General features: G+C 41.4%; 2 protein-coding genes across 2 annotated transcripts in view; one reads left to right on the top strand and one right to left on the bottom strand.

Annotated features, from left to right (window-relative positions):
• The window catches only part of MAST2 (microtubule associated serine/threonine kinase 2), a 213,261-nt gene extending 199,366 nt beyond the window's left edge, over positions 1-13,895 (bottom strand). Inside the window, exons 1-2 of the mRNA XM_057430684.1 lie at positions 13,600-13,895; positions 3,188-3,349 (exon numbers count right to left, since the gene is read on the bottom strand). The gene's annotated coding sequence lies outside the window, so the exon portion shown is untranslated. The remainder of the gene's footprint in view (positions 1-3,187; positions 3,350-13,599) is intronic.
• LOC130610645 (riboflavin-binding protein-like) lies at positions 7,201-18,483 on the top strand. The gene is made up of 5 exons (XM_057430698.1): positions 7,201-7,373; positions 7,705-7,804; positions 8,898-9,026; positions 14,004-14,115; positions 18,107-18,483. The coding sequence occupies exons 1-5, from the start codon at positions 7,235-7,237 to the stop codon at positions 18,365-18,367; spliced, it is 741 nt and encodes a 246-aa protein (XP_057286681.1). The 5' UTR covers positions 7,201-7,234; the 3' UTR covers positions 18,368-18,483.
• Positions 18,484-19,980: the final 1,497 nt, after the last annotated feature.

Here is a 19,980-nt window from a genome sequence, read left to right as displayed (position 1 = left end):
GCTACTCATGGAAATGCTTCCCAAAAATGAGAGGACAAATAGAATCATAGACTATATAGGGTTGGAAAGGACTTTAAGATCACCCAGTTCCAACCCCCCTGCCATGGGGAGGGACACCTCACACTAAACTATGTCACTCAAGGCTCTGTCTAGTCTGGCCTTGAACACTGCCAGGGATGGAGCATTCACAACCTCCTTGGGCAACCCATTCCAATGCCTCATCACCCTTACAGTAAAGAACTTCCTCCCTCTATCCAATCTAAACTTCCCCTGTTTAAGTTTTAACCCGTTACCCCTTGTGCTATCACTACAGTCCCTAATGAAGAGTCCCTCCCCAGCATCCCTATACGCCCCCTTCAGATGCTGGAAGACTGCTATGAGGTCTCCACGCAGCCTTCTCTTCTCCAGCCTGAACAGCCCTAACTTTCTCAGCCTCTCTTCACACAGAAGGTGCTCCAGTCCCCTGATCATCCTTATGGCCCTCCTCTGGACTTCTTCCAACAGTTCCATGTCCTTTTTATGTTGAGTACACAAGAACTGTACACAATACTCCAAGTGAGGTCTCACAAGAGCAGAGTAGAGGGGCAGGATCACCTCCTTCGACCTGCTGGTCATGCTATACAAGAAATACAAGAAAGCAAGCCATGGAAATCCAACTGGTGTGCAGTGGAACCTTGCATTAGAACACTTAGAATCATAGAATCATAGAATTGTTAGGGTTGGAAAGGACCTTAAGATCATCTAGTTCCACCCCCCCTGCTGTGGGCAGGGACACCTTACGCTAAATCATATCACCCAAGGCCTCGTCCAACCTGGCCTTGAACACTGCCAGGGATGGAGCACCTCCCTGGGCAACCCATTCCAGTGCCTCACCACCCTAACAGCTGGTTTAAGTTTTAACCCGTTACTCCTTGTCCTGTCACTACAGTCCCTAATGAAGAGTACATCCCTATAGAATAGCAAGCCACACAGCCTGGAAATCCAGGATACAGTTGGCTTTCTTCTCTGGGTTCCAACAGTTCCATGTCCTTTTTATATTGAGGACACCAGAGCTGCACACAGTACTGAGGTCTCACAAGAGCAGAGCAGAGGGGCAGGATCACCTCCTTCGACCTGCTGGTCACGGCAGCCCAGGATATGGTTGGCTTTCATGTTCATTTTCTCATCCACCAGCACCCCCACGTCCTTCTCTGCAGAGCTGCTCTGAATCTCTTCTCTGCCCAACCTGTAGCTGTGCCTGGGATTGCTCCGACCCAAGGTGTAGGACCTTGCACTTGGCATGGTTAAACTTCATGAGGTTGGCATCAGCCCACCTCACAAGCGTGTCAAGGTCCCTCTGGATGGCATTCCTTCCCTCCAGCATTATCAACCGAACCACACAGCTTGGTGTCATCGGCAAACTTGCTGAGGGCGCACTCAATCCCACTGTCCATGTCAGCGACGAAGATGTTAAACAAGACCGGTCCCAACACCAATCCCTGAGGGACACCACTCGTTACTGGTCTCCAGCCGGACATTGAGCCATTGACGACAACTCTTTGTGTGCTTCAAAAGACTTAATATGTATGTATTGAAAGAGAACAGACAGAAAGGGCATAGATAACCTGAGAAGGGAGTTGGAAGTTAAAGTATTTTGTATTGATATGGAAGACAGGGGAGCCATTTGGGGGATGAGAGGTGCCATTTGCAGAGAGAAAGGTGCCAATGTAAAGAAAGGCACTGAGAAAAAAATACCTTTTCCATGACTGTTGTGGTCAATTTTCTAAACACAGCTTCATCACAGGACCATGAGTCAAGCTACCTAGAACAAATATGACATATGTGGGAGTCATTCATCAGAGGTGTCTGCAGGGACACTGTATGGATCTCAGCTGTGTCCTCCTTAAAATTCATCCCTGCTGTGATACTAACAGGAAAAGCTCAGCAATGATTCATCTGGTGGTTTCCAGTCACTGCCTTTTAATATGTTGACCAGCATGATCTCACTGTTACCTTGTGCTTGCAGTATTTGTGTTTTTTTAATAGACAAGGTGTTCAACATAACAATTAAAAAAAAAAAACCAAAACACCAACCCTGTGGGGCCTAGGGATTGTCAGATGTGACTTAAAGTACTGCCAGTCTACCCTCCCCTATTTGTCTCTCCCGCTTGTGATATACCACCCTTTGGCTCACGTCAACACAACTCTTCTGCAGCTGTGCTATAAACTGAACAGGGAAACTGATTTGGCTACAGACACTGGAGGCAGGGGGAAGTGCTGGGTTTCTTTTTGCTGGATCAGTTCCCCCATCTGGCTGGATGCACAACCCCAGTGGGTTGTACAGGATCAGAGCAGAAAAGGGGGCTGTGGGCATAATGCAGCATTGCTACCAAGTACTTTAAAACACTACATCAAAACCTGATGCTGGGACATCTGCACATTACCTCTATCCAAATAATAAATACCCGTAACAAAAATGTAACTAATAAAAAATAGCATTTGTAATCCCCTAAGAAGATATTCATCATTCATAAGGGATTGTAGAAAATTAAATCAAATATTAATAGTTTAGAAACAAGATGTTGCAGTTGGTTCATTCTGGAGTATAGGTCAAGTTGGGCCCAGATTTTCCATGTCGTTTTTGAGAGCCCACAGCACAGCACAGCACACAGTCAGTAGCACAGAACACAGTCAGTAGCTATCCAAACCAAAGCCCGTGCTTTGTAGAAAAAAAATAACAATAATTGTTAGTGGTTCAGGCAACCTCACAGTAACAGACAAGCAGAATGTGAAAGGCAAATGAAAGACTAGGGCAAAGGAAGAGCATTCAGTTATGATTTCAAGAGGTGCTTTCAACTTAGTAATAAGCTAAAATAAGTAGGTTTTTGTCCCATTTAATTTTGAAAAACCTAACATAGGGCTTAAAAAACATTTTTACGATGATAATTTCATTGTTTGGGTTGTGATTGCTTTTTAACCCTACTAGTCATGAAAATATCTGCCTTTTTTCCCCCACTGACTCACTCTCGGTTATAGAAAATTACTGGTGCTCTTGTAATTCCTGCGCCCTGTTGGAGAGCTAGTTCAGCAACATTTTGTACTCAAATAAAGCAAGTAAGCCTTACTTCGTGCTGTGATGTATTCCTTACACTGACAAAATAAAAGGAGAAATCCTAGCCCCACCAAAGCGAACAGAAACAAATCACACCTTAAATTCAGTAGCGTTGAGGTTTGACCTCAGCTTTTCTTTTCCAGAGTCAGGAGCGCCAGACTGAGTCCATCTGGAGTGTCTCCTTTGGCATTCAGCTTGACTTGTGACGTGAAACGTTCAGCAGAGAGACTTGTGAACATGCACTTGTGGTTCTGAAGTCTGAAATAAAGCGATGAATATATACTTAACTGATCATCAAATAACATGCCCTTGTTGCAACTTTAAATGCAGTTCTGCAAAGGAGCTTCTGGAATGACACTAAATTAGATGACAACCTGTGCTCCTAATTAATCTCTAGTTACAGTTAACAAGAAAAACAGTTCCATCTTCTGAACGTGCAGGCTCACACTGACATATGAGGAGCAAACAGCTTAATTTCATTAGCACACATTGCCATATATAATAGAGCTATAACAGGCCAAATGCTCTATTTTACGCTCCTGAAACTCAGTCTCCCTCCGGTGATGCTGTTGTGACACTTTCAGGATGCCAAGAAGGGAAATGGATCTGGCAGTTGTCACTGGTTGGAAGTACAAACAATTTTTCCCTTAACCACCTCGGCTTTGCAGAGTTACCAGAAGGATAAAAGCATAAAAGCTACTGCAGTCATTAAAGAGATGTGACTCACAGAACAGGAATCGCTGTGTTGCGTTAGGAGATGTCAGTTGACAGAGTCACTAAACTGGCAGCCAGAAGCTGGGAAGTTAGAAACTAGCTCTATTTTTTAAACATTTTTTCCCCTAATTTTCTGCTAATGGCTTTTGGCAGAAGGAAGTTGCTCAGGAGATGGCTTTTGAGACCGAGTGTAGTGGTGTTGTGGGCTTGGAACAGATGCATGCTTTTACTAGCAAATAGGCCACTATCAATTAGATCATCAGATGATAATAATAATAATAATAATAATTAAATGCTGTGGTGTTGGAATTGCTGTCTGTGGCGATCGCTTAATATCACACATGCTTTAACTGTAGCTCTTGAAAAGATGAATAGAAGTTACAGGGCACGGATACTGAAGTTAAAATTAAAAGGCAGCAGGAGTCTTAAAATTACACACATCACTGAAGTAAGTTCAATTTTAACAAATAAAACGAAATGATTCATTCAAGTATGGGAAGGGGTAAGAAACTTCCTTCAGCAAATTGCTAAGTATAAGGCATCAAAAAAATAAGTAGCTAGAGAATACTTTAAGAAAAAAGAACCAAGATTTGATTCTCAGGTGATAAAGATGTATAGCTGAGATCTCAAAAAGCTCCTTAGCCTGAGCCTGCTTACATGTATTGCTAAACCAAAGCCAAGTCTGAGAAATCACAAACATATGACAATTTTCCTTCCTGCTGCTAGAAACTCTGCCTAATCTCCCAGCAAGTGGTCCCATTTGGCTCATGCTCAAAGCCTGAAAGAGATCCCGGTTTCCTATAGCTTAATATAATTTGTATGTCAGTTCAGTGAACAGAGGCATTACAAGACAGCTCCTGGCATGCTTTACACCTTTACAAGAGTGCACGCATTTTATGCAAACCAAGCAACAAGGCAAAGAGCATGTGCTATTCCTGTGCTTTTTACCAGGCTGCTTTATCACCCGTCACAATGCTGAAAGTGAATGTTCATGTTATACAGTGGTCTTCGTTTGTGTAAGAGCACACAGATCCAAGTGCCAAGCAGTATGCACAGATCCTTTACATTACACATGAGAAAGGGGCTCCATTAATTTCAACCAACACCAGATCATGCCACAAGAGGTGAAGGTGTAGGCAATAAGCCATTACATTTACTTCAGTTTCTCCTATAGTTACTTTATGCTTTTTTAAACTTGCCTTAATTAAATTCATTCTAGAACATAAAAATTGCTCAGTTTCCACTGATCTGGAAATGGCTCTTTTTAGGCCAGGAAGACTCCTGCCTTGAGGCACTTACTAGAGCTAGGACAGGAATCAGTGCTTATAGCTTATATAGATTATTTTATTATCGTGCTCAGTGAGTTTACGCAATGAGATTCATACCAAGCTTCCACTGTGCCAGTATTTGTTTTTTCAAACAAAAAAGGTTTGTAAATAACAGTGCCAGAGTATTATCCAGCAAAGCAGTGTTCTACTTTAAAGATAAGACCAACAGATGCTACTGCTGGTAGCATTTAGGAGTCTAACTGCAAGGTACTGAGCAGTGCTGCTCTTCACAGTACTCAATGAGATTTCATTTATGAAAGTAAGTGCAACTATTTGCAATCAGCATGTCTACCTTATGTTCAGACACTGAATCCTCTTTGCAGAAGGCAGAGCTCACACTGAAATCCAACCAGGAGTCATATACAGGTAACAGTTTCATGTGGTGCTTGTGACAGTGGTTGGAGAGCGTATAAGAGGCACATCAAGTATCCAGAGCAAACAGCAGCAGGTTTTAAAGGGATCTTGTGAAGAAAGAGCAAAGACCTCGGAATCAGGAGACATGGTTTCTCTTCCATGGGCTGCAGTAAAATCACTGTGTAAGCCACAGGAAGCCATCATCTCTGTAGCCAAAATTAAGCTGGTCAGGCTGAAATAAGTGTTGGGTTTCATGTCTCTAATTCAGTGAAGTCCTAATCTGTGATAAGAGCCCCATGAAACTGTTTTAGGAATGAACCTAATAATACATTATTAAATATATAGTCTAATATGTATTTTGTATTATAGAATAAAAAAATAATAATGAATCTAATAATACTTTAATAATAATCCAGTGAAGCTGTGGCTGCCCCATCCCTGGCAGTGCTCAAGGACGGGTTGGATGAGGCTTGGAGCAAGATGAGTGGCAGGTGCCCCTGCCCATGATCTTTAAAGTCCCTTTCAACCCCAACCATTCTGTGCTTCTGTGAATTAATGAGACAAAGAATCATTGAAAAATCAGGCAGGGGTTTAATTGTATTTGGTATATAGGAGACCTGTTGTTTTTCTAATTCTAACCTATGTTTGTACTTTCTTCTTTATCATGTTGACGTTTGCAAGCAATAAAAGGGCATTATGTGCTGGTCATTGCATCTGCTTTTGAGATAAATCTATGTTAGCATTCCAAAGGGTCAAGGAGTTCTTCCAGGGCAAACAAATTCTGGAGCACTGATGCCAGATGGTGTGTATATAAAGTGAAAATGAGAAAAACAATTTATTGTGTTCCTGTTCCACAGAGAAGTATCGCTCAGAAGGACAGCAAAAGAGGTGAGAAACTACTGAGAAACTGGAGAGACAGTTTTATTCTTCTGTAGTATGTTGGGGTTTTTGTATCTGAAAAGTCTGGTTACATAGAGGAACCGCAGTCCTTACTCAGGCAAAATGAGTTCAAAAAGGTAACAGGAGTGTTTAACTAAGGGATGAAGGGTTGAATTACTAACATGTATAAATAATTATGCATTGATTTATGTAAGAGGTCCTAGCTTTATCTATATGTCTCACTAATACATAGTCTGTGTTTAGAGAAATGTTTGTTGCACAGTCAAAACTATTTTATCTTGAATTTTTGACCAAACTCCACAAAAGAAGCAGAAAATAATGGATCAGATTTTTAAGTATAAATGAGCATAGCCTCAACAAAGGCAAGTTATCAATGTCATTTATCCAGCTCAGGTGCTGACCACTCACTTGCAGCTGTATTCAATGTGTCATTTCCAAGTGTGCAAAGCAACTCTGCAAGTTTTAGAACTAATCAACCTTTTGTTCAGATCTAGTGAAACAGGAATGTCTTTTGGAAGGGTTCAAAGATAAATTCAGGTCAGTGTAGAAAATATAAAATCATTTTCTTGAAATACTGAAAAGTATAACGATTTCATAAATAGCCTGAACTGCCTTTTGTCATTTGCTACCAAACCTCAAAACTGTGCAGCAGAAGTATAAGTGTTGAGAAGTACACAAAGAGAAAGGGAGAATGTATGGCTTAATATTTATGTGTGAATCTTTGATGAGCATATTTTATTTGGTTATGTATGTATTTGGTTATATATGTCTTTCTTTTTAATGTTATGGCTTCTAGAAATACAGGATATAAAAGTTCTCTTCATACAGGAAAAAGAGCTGAACAACAATGCTGAGGTTTGCTGTCACCCTCTTTGCTGTCATAATGTCATCCACCTGCCGAAAGTTTGGATGTCTGGAAGGGAACACCCACAAACTGAAGCCAAGTCCTGAGCCAAATATGCGTGAATGCACTCTGTACTCTAAATGTAAGAGTGGTTTAATTTTTGCCAAATATAGTCTAGAAGTACAGCTTTGTACACACTGACTGCTTTAGCAGTTCCCTTAATTTCTCAAAAATATGCAAGATGCAGTATAAGCAAGACAAGCTTCCTTCACTGGCATATTGCTTCATGCAAACCAAGAGTAAGATACTGGTTCTTCACAAAGTCAACTGCAAAACTCTCATTGCCCTCATTTATCTTCTTTTAAAAGAAAATCAAGTTATGGGCCAAAACAGATTCATCTCACATATTGTGACTTAAAAATACAGTATTAGAGAAAATCCTTATCGCAACATCTCTGTTTCATTCCTAACAGCTTCCTGTTGCTATGCAGACTTCACAGTGCAATTGGCTCGTTCCCCGGTAATTAAAGTAAGCAACAGCTACTGGAACAGATGTGGGCAGCTCAGTAAACCGTAAGTCAGCTTTGATGTTGTCTGTATCCTGGTTCAGTAGATCTATGCTGTGGCAGCCACACAGCTAATGGTAACTCCCCCTGGGATGGACAATCCCCAGGTTGTCCTAGCAATTACACCACCCAGCTCCTGTCATCTTTTCTCTACACCTGACCAATGTCTGACTCTTCCTCTTCTCTCACAAAACCCCATGAATCCCTATGTGTATACTATTTGTGCAGAAAGGTTATGCTTTTTCATGTTTGCTTTCAGTATAGAATCAGATCTAGCAATGCAAAGCAGTCATAAACTGAGTAAGTAACAACCACACCACACCTCTGTAGCTCTCCAAAGCAACCATCACATCCAAATGAGTGTGACCCCTAGTCAACATAGACCAGGCTTCTTCCTTTGCTTAGAAAGCAGATCAACTATGTTATTAAATGTCACAAACTAGGGGCACAAGAGTCCGGAAATGAAACTTCTGAATATTTAGAAATAAAAATTCTTGTAGTCCTGTGGGTTTCATAACCATGAAGAATGTCTTCATAATTAAGATTTTAAGTACTCTGTTAGATGTTAGAGCTGTGAAACATGGCAAGTTAGAGAAATAAAAGAATGAAAGTACAAAACAATTAAGCAAAAACAGATGTGCAAAAGTAACAGCTCTTGTCTGCCGCTCCAGGAAGAGCACAACAGTATGTGCTTTTAAGTAACTTCAGCTGGGCTGTGGGAAAAATCTAAAGATCAATGAAACCATGAGGCTACAAAATCGAAGAGGTTTTGTACTATAGTTTTAAACTACATTTTATCGTTGCCTGGAATTGTTCTTGCCAGGAAAACTCAAGGCCTCAAAAGTTTACAGAAAGCTTACACAAATAGGGCTGAAATATGCATGGAAACATTTGTTCACTCTTTAGCTGGCCATGGTAATTGCACAGTCAGAGTCTGTACACAATGCCAAAGGAATGAGTTTGGAACATAGACACTTAACAGGCTGCAAGGATGCTTTTCTATGTGTATTACACCCACATCAAAGCAGGCCTAGAAAACTGAGGCTCTAGCCTTGATGCTAAGAAATGGGCTTATTTGTGGCTTTTCTCACCCACCACAGCTGTGAAGATTTCATGAAGAAAATTGAGTGTTTTTACCGGTGTTCTCCATATGCTGCTCGCTGGATCCATCCCAGCTACACTGCTGCTATTCGGTCTGTTCCACTGTGTCAAAACTTTTGTGATGACTGGTAGGTTCAGCTTTTTATCAAAGTATTTTTGTTTATCTTTAATACTTCTGTGTTACTTGGATGTCACAGAGCATGGGTGGATGAAGCACAGATCTCCCAGTCAGTTGGCACTAAGATTTGATGGTGTGGCACCACCTTTATACCTTTTCTCCTTCCTCTTCATTTCTTGTTTGTCATCTCTATTTTTTTCCTCAGTTAAGCTACTACCCCCAAAATAGTAACGGCACAGGCTGAAGGCAGGATGGAGTCACTAGTGACCCAAGGTCAGCACTGCCAGGCTGTCCATGAGGATGCAGTGCAGTGGCATCTGAAATTCCTGACATGATGGAGATGCTCCCCACCATGTCAACAGGAACTAACAGCAGTCAGGGTCCTGCCCACCCTTTGAAAAGGCAATGCCTACAAGTTAACATTTGTGCAGTTAGCATTTGAAATCTAAATACTTGATCATGATATGATAGTTATTTGTATAAAATGCACTATGCAATCATGAAAGCAGACACTTCCTGTATGTTTTCAATTAATTCATATAACAAATTAGCTTAATTCCTTAATTTTGCACCTTTGGCCTTTTCTATTCCCTTCCATCATCCTTCTCTAAAATCACTTCTAAAAGCCTGAATCTCAGAGAAACTTGCAGCCAAGTAATGCTAAAAATTTTAATAGCAATGAACAAACATTTAATTACCATTTGTTTTCCTAAAATATAGCATAAGGGAATCACATTAGTTTTTGAGTGCAACACCTGTAGTAGAACAACCCAGCACCTGTCTGTCCTTAGTCTTGGGGTAGGAGCATTATATCCAGGTGGGGTACTGGGAGTTTTTCAGTGGCCCATATCCAGCATATATCTCTCCCTCCCTATTTTGATATGATGGATTAAATAATGTCATCATGTGACATACAAATCTCAGTCAGTACCATATTAAGTAACTGCAGTAACTGGACCTACAGATAGTACGGTTAAAGTGGTGCAAAGTATCCTACAAACAGCACAGGCTGTGTTCATAGTATAGGATCGTAACTGCTACATCCCTTGAAAGTAGTGAACTGTGAATCTCTTAGGCTGCTCTGAAAATCATGGAACACTGTTTTAATACTTCAAAAATGTTATGAAAGAGCTTTTCTTGGAAGCATAGAAAATACACACAGTAGCACACTGCTCTGTAAAGTGCTTTCCCTGGTGGTTACACAACTTGGTTATTGACACATGGATCCATTTTCACTCTCACCTTCTCTGCAAGGGCAAAGTCATGTGTGCAGTGCAGTATTGTGGTAGGATTTGTCTACAGTATGTCTCCATTGCTTTGTGCCAGAGAGAGAAACAAAAAACATGGTTGGGATTTGTAATGGAAAATAGTGAGAAAGGCTGATGTATTTCTTAGCTTCCCTAGAATTTCCTCTAGTGATTACTTTTATTTCTGTGCTAGGAAGCTCCATGTACCTCAGGAACAGATTTGTCACATGCAGTCTTCCTTCCTAAATTTTTGGTAATCTTCTAAACTGAATCCAGATTATCACCTTCTTGAAGATAAAGGCTGAGACCTTGAATTTGCCTCAGTGATCAGAATGTCAAAGCTCAGAACCAAGTATTTCCAAAATTCAAAAATTCAAAAGCATTTGGATATTAAAGCATTGGAGTTGGCAGTGAGCTTTAGAATAGATCTGACAGGCAAAGGAGTGAAGTACCAATATCTAAACCAAATGTATCCCATAGTAAGTAGCATACAAGTCATCACTCAAACTGCTATATGCAGTGAAAGTATAAAGATGAAAGAAAATGTACCCTATAAGTTTAGTTTGCATCTATGAACTGGTTTAAGCCAGCCTTAGTGTATATGAGATTCATACTGAAGCACATAATGTGGGCCATATGACATGGCAAAGCCCTCAGTGTCCCCCAGCTATTGCCAGAACCTCCAGGTAAATGGCATTTTAAACTTCATTGTTGGAAAGTGTGGGGCTATGATTGACAGCTGCTGCACAGGAAAAAAAATTATCATTTTCCTGTATAGAGCCTCCTAACAGAGAGCAGGCTCTACTCTAAACATACGCTGAACAATGATCTGTTGCCCCTGTTGGCATCATAGATGCCTGGCCTGAATCAAAAATGTAATGATGAGCCAGTACCATGCACGCTAGTCTGTGTGCCTGCCTAATGCCTATGTCAAACCCATTCCCTCACCCTGCTTAAGGCCTGGGGCCAGAAAAGAGGCTGGACAGAATTCCCACTCTTTCTGGTGATTGAAAGTAACATTTTTTCATGTTCTATTCACTGGAGTCCCTTTAGCGTGTGTAGCACTGCTGGTGATGTGACCTACTTTCTCTACATGCCGTGAGTGCGCCTGCTGCATACTGTATGTCTTTGTGGCCAGAAATGTGCTGAGGATTCTGAATGAGCAGTGACTTCATTTAAAAGAAATTCATCTGACTTGCTCGGGGCCTTCCTTTTCTTCCCATTGTCTTAGGATTTCTTGCTCCCACTAGTTGTAAAACTATTGCCTTTCAAAGAGCCCCACGTACAAGCCATTTTCTGATCCATCTGTGAGAGGGTCTTGTGCCCTTAAAAGAGAAACAGCTAAAAAAGCAGGGGGAGAAGCTTTAAAATAAAAATATCCTGCTCATTGTGCATAGGAAACTGGTGTGTTCAGGGAGGATCTTGCTGGTATTTGTGTTTCTGTTTCTCACAGGTTTTAATTAATATTTGAAGAAACCACTTATGGGCAACAGAAAACAGACTTTTCATAAGTCATGACTTTTTATAAATTTAGCTTCAGAATTACTTCCATTGGGATAAAGAAAAACTCAGAGCAATAGTTATGCCTTGGTCCTGATATATAACAAACCCCAGAGTCAGGCAATAATTGTAATTAGGAAACATTTCATCTGACAACTCAATAGATAACGGTGAAAAAATATAAATCCTTTAATGTATTTAATTCAAATTCCTGAGGAAACCAGATGCATAACATGAATGACCCAGGTCAACAAAACTCTGAAATACTTATTCATTATTTGAAAAGTATAACTGAAGGTAACACAAATTTCACAAGAAGCAGTTCCACCTTCTCCTCAGCCCCAAGGGCTGCTCATTCCCTCCCTTGCCCTGTCCCCACCCATGTGCCAGCAGCACTGTCTGAGAGGCCATGAAGCAACCTGGGTCTGGGAACTCATCAGGCTAAAAAACACTTAGGCAAATAAAAAAGGAAACCAGAAAAAGAAGACTCTGGGAAGGGCACAGCTGCTTTCAGTGGAAGTGCTGGTATTAGGCAGCTCACAGTAGATACTGATCGACTGTGCTAGAAAGCAATGAATATAAATGCATGCATAAAGTGAAGGACGTGCCTACGTGGCTTGAAGAATCAATTGTTGAATCAGGCACTGGTATGTGGAGTCTGTAGATGGTGAATATCAAAGAGTTTGCATTGATGCTCCTACCTGGTATGCCTTCAAGCAGGCAAAGTGTCTAGTGTTAGAGAAACACTGGCGATTTACCTCTGTTGTCTTTCTCAGTCAGGGTACATGCAGCAGCTAACAAACAACAAACCAGTTATTCTTACATTCCCTCGTCCCAAATCCAGTCATGGCACGAACTGGGAAGATTTACCTGGTAGCGCCACATTACATTAATTTATCACATTGCAGCCTGTATTTCCAGCAGAGCCCCCACCTCTGACAGCAGATTCATGGATGAACACATTTGTAAATACAGGTCTCCTGCCCTACACCTGTTTAGTTCAGGCCCTGGTTACCCTCCATCTGTTGCTGTTCTTTCTCCCTCCAAAAAGCAAAAAAAAACCCTATGTGAAGGTTCTGTGGATGTGCATCTGCATATGCACGTGTACTGCAATGTGTTCTTGTAGTTCTGTGCCCACAAGACAGCCTCATATTTCATTTAAAAATGTAAGTCTGCAGCCTTCATGATATCAAACTAGTTTTGGAAACATGACCCCGAAGATGAAAAATGACAAACAGAAAATCTATCCAAAGGCATTAATTATAAATACCATGCTGAGCAACACTAACTTTTTGAGAGCTGTGCCTCATGATTTTGGCACTCTCAGTTACTAGTGGGAATAGTCTGCCTGAAGCTATTGAGACTAAATGTAAGTAGATGTTAACTGATTTGCAGAAAGTGATACTAAAGAAAGGTAAGAGACAAAAAGTGGAACATAAGAAGTGGAAGGAAGGAAATGATGTAGGATAATGGTAAGCTATGAGATCTCTCATCACACAAACCAAGCAGTTGCAAACTTGTATTCGTCCCTGTTTATAGGCTTTTTTTTACATTACTGCTTATAAGTTAAAAACAAATTTAATATTTTGGTCCTGTAACCTGCAAGACTCTTCTCTTTCCTCATTCACTTCAAGTTTACCTGCTTTGAAACTGCCATTCTGAGGCTGACAGCCTATTAGTTTTTATGATTTTGTTGTTCTTATATTTTCCTTATTTCAGTGCATGTTTCTTATAGAACCCCCTGCCCAGGAAATATAATTATTCTTTTCCCAAATTAATTCATAAATACAAACTTCCCCCACACCTCCCCCAAGTGACAGTTCACTCTTAGCATACCTGTGCTCTGCCATAATATTGAACATCAGCATTCCTAAAACTCCCTCCCCACATAGTTATTTCCCCACTCAGTAACATCAGCAAACAAAACCATCAGAAAACACTGCATGAAGGAGCGTTGCTCCTCAGAACATGAGCCCTTTACTTAAGTCTGTGAGTACAAAATGTAGTGGCTGAACTGTTTAGTTTGCATTGGGATTTAGGTCTTCCCGGTCAGCTCAGAGTTTATGTACATGTCAAGCTAAGATAATGTGCACATCTTTTGAAGATCTGTTGCTAAGCTGCACTGTGCAACCATACAATGTTACTGGCATAGCTCACATAGGCTTTTAGAGTTGAATCTGAGTCCGCTGAAAAAAAGAAGTAAGAGAAATTAACTGTAACTTCCACTAATCTCCATGAAGGTATGAAGCCTGCAAAGATGATTCCACATGTGTTCGTAACTGGCTGACAGACTGGGAAAGGGATCGAAGTGGAGAAAACCACTGTAACAATAAATGTATTCCATACAGTGAGGTAAGAAAACCTGATCAACTGAAGCAGAAAAGAATGGTATTGAGGGGTTTTTCTTTTTTCCTGAGTATATGGGTATAAAATGCAACAAGTGAATTATTTTTACTTCAGCAGTTTCAAGCCATACCTACATCAGACTTCTTAAGTATAGAAATAGTTAAGCATTTATACTTATGTAGATCTCTTACTCTAAGGATATATGTATTTAATTAACCATTGTCCATACCACTTGTGAAACAAAACTGAAAGTTCAAGCAGCACAGATATGTTTAACCACAGTCAGGCTTAGAAAGTAAAAGACAAATTAACTTTGTTCATACAACAGAGACTCTGGGAGGTATTTTATAACGTTCCTTACATAATGTGGGGTTTTACCTCTGTATTTTTAAATTGGGATGTAAGTTCCCAAATTACTAAGCCATTTTTATGGTCTTCTTGCATATTAGGCATCTTTGCCTTTTTCTCTATTTTACTTTGGTATGTTCAAATCCTTCTCCATCCTCAAAATTCCTCATTTCTTCAAATTGTCTCCCGTCTGTTCTCCATAGACCTCTTGTATCTCCAATGTGTGATATCCATTGTCTCTGCCAATGGCCTGACAGAGCTAGCTTTGCTCTATGTAACTCTGATGGTTAAAGACCACCACTAATAAGCTTTCTGAGAGCTCATCCAATCTTTCTGAGAATGTTTAATGGTTGGGATAACTGATTTTATGGGCAAAAGTGTATAAAATGAGAACTGATAAGACTTATAGGAGCAAAGCTGATCTACAGACGTTTAAAGAGTCAGATAGGATTTTTTCTAGTGACTCAAGCAAGTTTAGCATCAGGATGAAAAAATACAACTTAAAACTGCTACACTTACTTGAGCATTTTTAATATCTGAACTTCACTGAGCCCATGAAAACTGTCCAAATTGAAGAATTAAATGAAATCTAAGTGTAGTGATTAGGGACTGGCAGTAAGACTTGCAGAGATCCCAGATTCATTGTTTTGAGTTCAAGTGCATATACTTCCAGAAGTCAGTTCAGCAACTGATACAAGTGGAAGTCACAGTCCAGTTAGCGCAGTCTGCCTTGCAAAATTGACACTGATCAGCAGGCTCAGGAAGGTGGCCAAAAACCAAATGGGCTGCGTAAACTTACAGCTGAGTCTCCCAGATGTGCTAAATCATCAGTGGTTCCAGATGAAGTGAAGACCAAAATGATAATCTCCGTAAATAATCTCCAGTCCCTGCTCAAGGTCCAGAGATAGGAATTTTTAACCTTAAATTCCCTTCTACATATTTCTTAAGAAAAATATACCATCTGCAGGGAAAATAGTCAGCAAATCCAGACATCTTATCACTTGACGCCAGGCGCAGCTACTTCTCAACTAAGTGGAACCACACCCCAAACTGCCCATGTTTTTCACCCAAAATAGGCTTGCGTGGGAAGTCAGAATAAAGATGAAGTTTCTTCAAAGCAATTAAAAAAACACATTTCCCATCTGAATGTTACGTGACAGACAAACACTAGACTTAGAATCATAGAATACTTAGGGTTGGAAAGGACCTCAAGGTAATCTAGTTCCAAACCCCCTGCCATGGGCTTGGATTCCTCAGAGTAGTCAATGTTGCCCAAGGCTCTGTCCAGCCTGGCCTGGAACACTGCTGGGGATGGAGCATTTACCACTTCTCTGGGCAACCCATTCCAGTGCCTCACCACCCTTACAGTAAAGGACTTCTTCCTTGTATCTAACCTGAACTTCCCCTGTTTAAGTTTAAACCCATTCCCCCTTGTCCTGTTGCTACAGACCCTGATGAAGGGTCATCCCCAGCGTCCTTGTAGGCCTCCTTCAGACACTGGAAGGCTGCTATGAGGTCTCCATGCAGCCTTCTCTTCTCCAGGCTGAACAGCTCCAACTTTCTCAGCCTGTCTTCATACGGGAGGTGCTCCAGCCCCCTGATCATCCTCGTGGCCCTCCTCTGGACTTGCTCCAAAACTCCATGTCCTTCTTATGTTGAGGACACCAGAACTTCACACAGTGCTCCAAGTGGGATCTCATAAGAGCAGAATAGAGAGGCAGGATCACCTCTTTGCTTGGTTTGGACTCAACTTAGGGAGCAGAAAGTTGCAGTTACCCAGAAGCACAATGGGTTCTCCAGTGTCAGAGCACTGTGGCCAGATGCTCATTGTCTTTTGATGTCTTCAGATCATACAGCGAAGCAGTCAGCAGCCCTACATTTGACATCTGCAAGTGGTTGTAAGGACTATTTGGAACAAATGCTGAATATGGAACAAATGCTGAATATTAAAAATGCACAATGGATCATAGCCAGCACTTTCAGCCTGGCTAAAATGAGGCCCCTTTTGTCATTGTTCTCCCAGCTGAGTGCTCCCTAGGCAGTGTTAATGCACAGACTAGAACATTTTCCAAGAAGGTGAAGACTCAGAATCCTTTGCAGTAATTTAGGGACACTTTGGATAAATGGGCTGCATGCACTGCTTGTTTGCTGCAGGTTTCTGGCCAGGCTCTGATCTTTAAGCAGAGTTAGGAAGAAGGTCAAAATAAAATCACCCATTTAGCAAGTACAAAAGCATAAATACATGTTACAGAACCTGTGGGACACAAGAATAGAATGCAGCCATGTCTCTTGCATACAGACCAAAGAAAACCCACATAACAGCTCTTAATACTTTCTGTAATGATTAGCAGGTAGAAATCCAGGAATTGCACAGAAAGAAAATGTCTAATGCTGCTTAAAAGAAATAGTGGGAAAGAAACAGCTACACTCTGCCTGCCCTGAGAACACGAGGAGAGAACTAGATAAAGCAACCTTTCCATTCCTGGCCCTGTGTTGTTCACAGTGCACAGGCCAAACTCCACACTCCTCCTCCAGCAACTGAAGCGATGGAGCGAGCCCTGGCTCAAGATGATGTCAAATGAAAAGCTGTTTTACAGACTACAGGGGCTATCTAGAATGGACTCTGTATTATTCACAAAGGAGAGATTTCTAAGGCAAAAGTGATTATTATGATTTCTCCTCATCGGCCTTCCTGCACAGTAATAGGTCAACACAATTTTGCATTTGGGGAGACAGGAAGACATCTCATAAGAACTTGCTGTAGAAAATAGGTAGAGCAGAAGAAGCTGTAGGACTACAGATGCCCAGGCCCACTTCCACGTAATAGACCTACATCTGTAATCATTAACTTTTTGCATACAGAGCAGCTTCCATGCAGAAATGTCCCAACCACAAAGAGAGGGCACCTTCTCCAAGATTCATGGTGTCAGATATGTATGTGAACTGGCAATGACAGTAAACCAGCACACCATCCAGAAATCACAGCACTAAGAGAAACAGTGTAGGATTAAAGAAGCTGTGGTTTACAGTTTCTTGAGCCAGAAAGGCCATTGTACCACTAGACACAGCACTTTGGAAGCTTGAAGAGAACATATTTTCTTCAAGCAGTTTCTAAGTTACATTCTTTGTGAGGTCCTGCTTGGTCACGATGTACATTGCAGCAGGCACAGTGAGATCCCATGGAGCTGTGACTCCACTGGGTTGTCTGTAGGCTGTAGAAATAAAGATTCCCATAAAGCACAGTCTGGCACTTTCAGCACTACTCAGTTCCAGAGGCATGTCAGACTGACCTGACATGCTGCAAGTTGTAGAACCTCTCAACACAGCTTCGGCCTGTCAGCCCCAGAAAGCCAGCTGGGCTGTCAGCCCCAGGGGGAAACAAAGGGCTGGCTCTTGATCACGTTGCACTTTGTGTGATCACTTGCTTTCACAACAGGCAAATCTCTTGCCAGTTGTGGGACTGGATAACATTTTAAGATATCTCAGAAGTGATAAAGCACAGCACACAGCAGGACAGGGAATGACTGACAGCTGCTTTTTTATAATCCAGTACCAGTTCTTTAAAAGTTATATGTTTCTCATTTTGATACACTGGTTTTAACTTAATTTTTTTCAAATGTAATTGATACATTTCTTATTTGACACACAGATGTACACAAATGGGACTGACATGTGCCAGAGTATGTGGGGGAAGTCATTTAAGGTGAGCAAGTCCTCTTGCCTCTGCTTGCAAATGAACAAGAAGGACATGGTGGCAATCAAGTATCTCCTCTCCAAGAGCTCAGAGGAAAGCTCCAGCAGCAGCAGCTCCAGCAGCAGCAGCAGCAGCAGCAGTGAGGAGCGTGCCTGCCAAAAGAAGCTCCTGAAGTTTGAGAAACTAAAGGGAGAGGAAAAGGAACATACAAGATAAATGCTGGTGGATGTATGTCAGGACAAGAGAAATCACCATGGAGGCTGGGCTCAGGGCACTACGCCAGCCTGCTTTATCCCTTATTTCCTAGAACATAATAAATCAATGGCTGGTTATATTCATCTTCCTCTGATGTTTTTGCATCTGCATCACAAAGCTCCCAGACAGGTTAGCACAGGTGTAATCTTGTGACTTGAACTGAAGAGCTAGAAGCCTGAAGGTAACATCTAGGAGTTCACTTTCAAAGAGGAGAGGCACAGGCAGCTCCTGCTTACTTAAGGTGGAACGGTGAGAACTAGAGAGCTTTGAAAGGCCATGCCAGTAATGCACCAAATCTTCAGCCCAAACCCTTGATTAGCATAGGCACACAGCACTCCTGTCACGAGTTCCGCCGTGCCTGGCACTGCTCAGATGAAAAAGAAATGCTGCAGGCAGAAATAGGTCAGTGAGCCTGGCTACTGACCACTAAAAGTGTAGTTATTTTGTATCTCAAAAACATTTTCACAAAACAGGGGGTTGTGGTCTACTAGATAAATCCCTGGATCCATACATTGCCAGAATACAGTATGCAGTCTGTTGCAGTGGGCTTTTTTCTTAAGCAACAGCAGTACAAAAGACTCCTGCATATGAATTTGAAGCATAATTCTAGTGCAATTAATCTCACTGAATGATTCCAAACAGAATGTTCCCTGATTATCAAATGGAAGTGTCAGAGAAGGCCCCAATCAGGTTTCTCCCATCAGCAATTCAGCTTCCCACCATCACTGTTACAATCAAACTAAAACCAAAATCTGCAGCAGTCCCAGAGGGACTCACCAAGTAAGGAGAAATGAAGTCCTGCTTTCAGTTATGCATCCACACCCCCTCTGACATGGCTGCAGAGTGGCAGGTCAGTGCCATTCTCTACAGCCTTTCACAGTGGTATCCCCAGGAAAACCATGAGAAGGATTTAGCTGGGGGGGGGGGGGTGTGTGTCAGCTCAGTGCTAAGCACCTTACAGCATGTAAGAATCTGGCCCACAGTGAGAACAATGACTTGGCACATCCTATTAAACTAGGAGAATCTTAAAAATCCAGGACACTTTCTTCACTGGACTGTTTATTTATTGGAGTGGTTTCACACAGCTGCAATAGTAATGCTCAACCCATTAGATCATGCTCAGCTTCCAACCAGCTTCTCAGTGTATTTAACAATGCACTAATTCCTACCAGCTCTGAACTGTTTTTAGGATGGTACTTTGCCACATCTACATTTCATGCTAACTCAATCTGTTAGTTTTACTGTTTGAAAAGAAAGAACAAGAATTTGGCCTTCTGTAAAGCTCCGACAGTCCCTTTTCCCCTTATTTCACTAACTCTGTTCTTTCCTCTGCCTCTTTATTGCACCTGAATCAGAGCAGAAATTTTCCTGCTTTTTATTTTGCTGGGCTCAAAATTCAGGAATTAATTATCCCTTCTCACTGCCACAACACCAACTTTTTCTTCACATTCCACTTTATCCTCTTTGCTCTGGCTAAATTAGTCTTGAAACCACTCTTACCAAACAGTTCTTCCATGCTTAATTTCAGGATGACCCATGAGACCGGTTACTGCATGTTTCCGAACAGCACTGGA

Source organism: Pezoporus wallicus, unplaced genomic scaffold (genome assembly GCF_028554395.1).
Source record: "Pezoporus wallicus isolate ANWC-B61680 ecotype Strahan unplaced genomic scaffold, APGP_CSIRO_Pwel_v1 contig_10084, whole genome shotgun sequence".
Classification (NCBI taxonomy): domain Eukaryota; kingdom Metazoa; phylum Chordata; class Aves; order Psittaciformes; family Psittacidae; genus Pezoporus; species Pezoporus wallicus.
This window is presented reverse-complemented; position numbering and strand designations above follow the sequence as displayed.

Coding starts and splice junctions, on each gene's coding strand:
- LOC130610645 (XM_057430698.1), top strand. CDS start 7,235: ATGCTGAGGTTTGCTGTCACCCTCTTTGCTGTCATAATGTCATCCACC. Junction 9,027..14,003: donor CAAAACTTTTGTGATGACTG/GTAGGTTCAGCT, acceptor ATCTCCATGAAG/GTATGAAGCCTGCAAAGATG. Junction 14,116..18,106: donor AATGTATTCCATACAGTGAG/GTAAGAAAACCT, acceptor TTTGACACACAG/ATGTACACAAATGGGACTGA.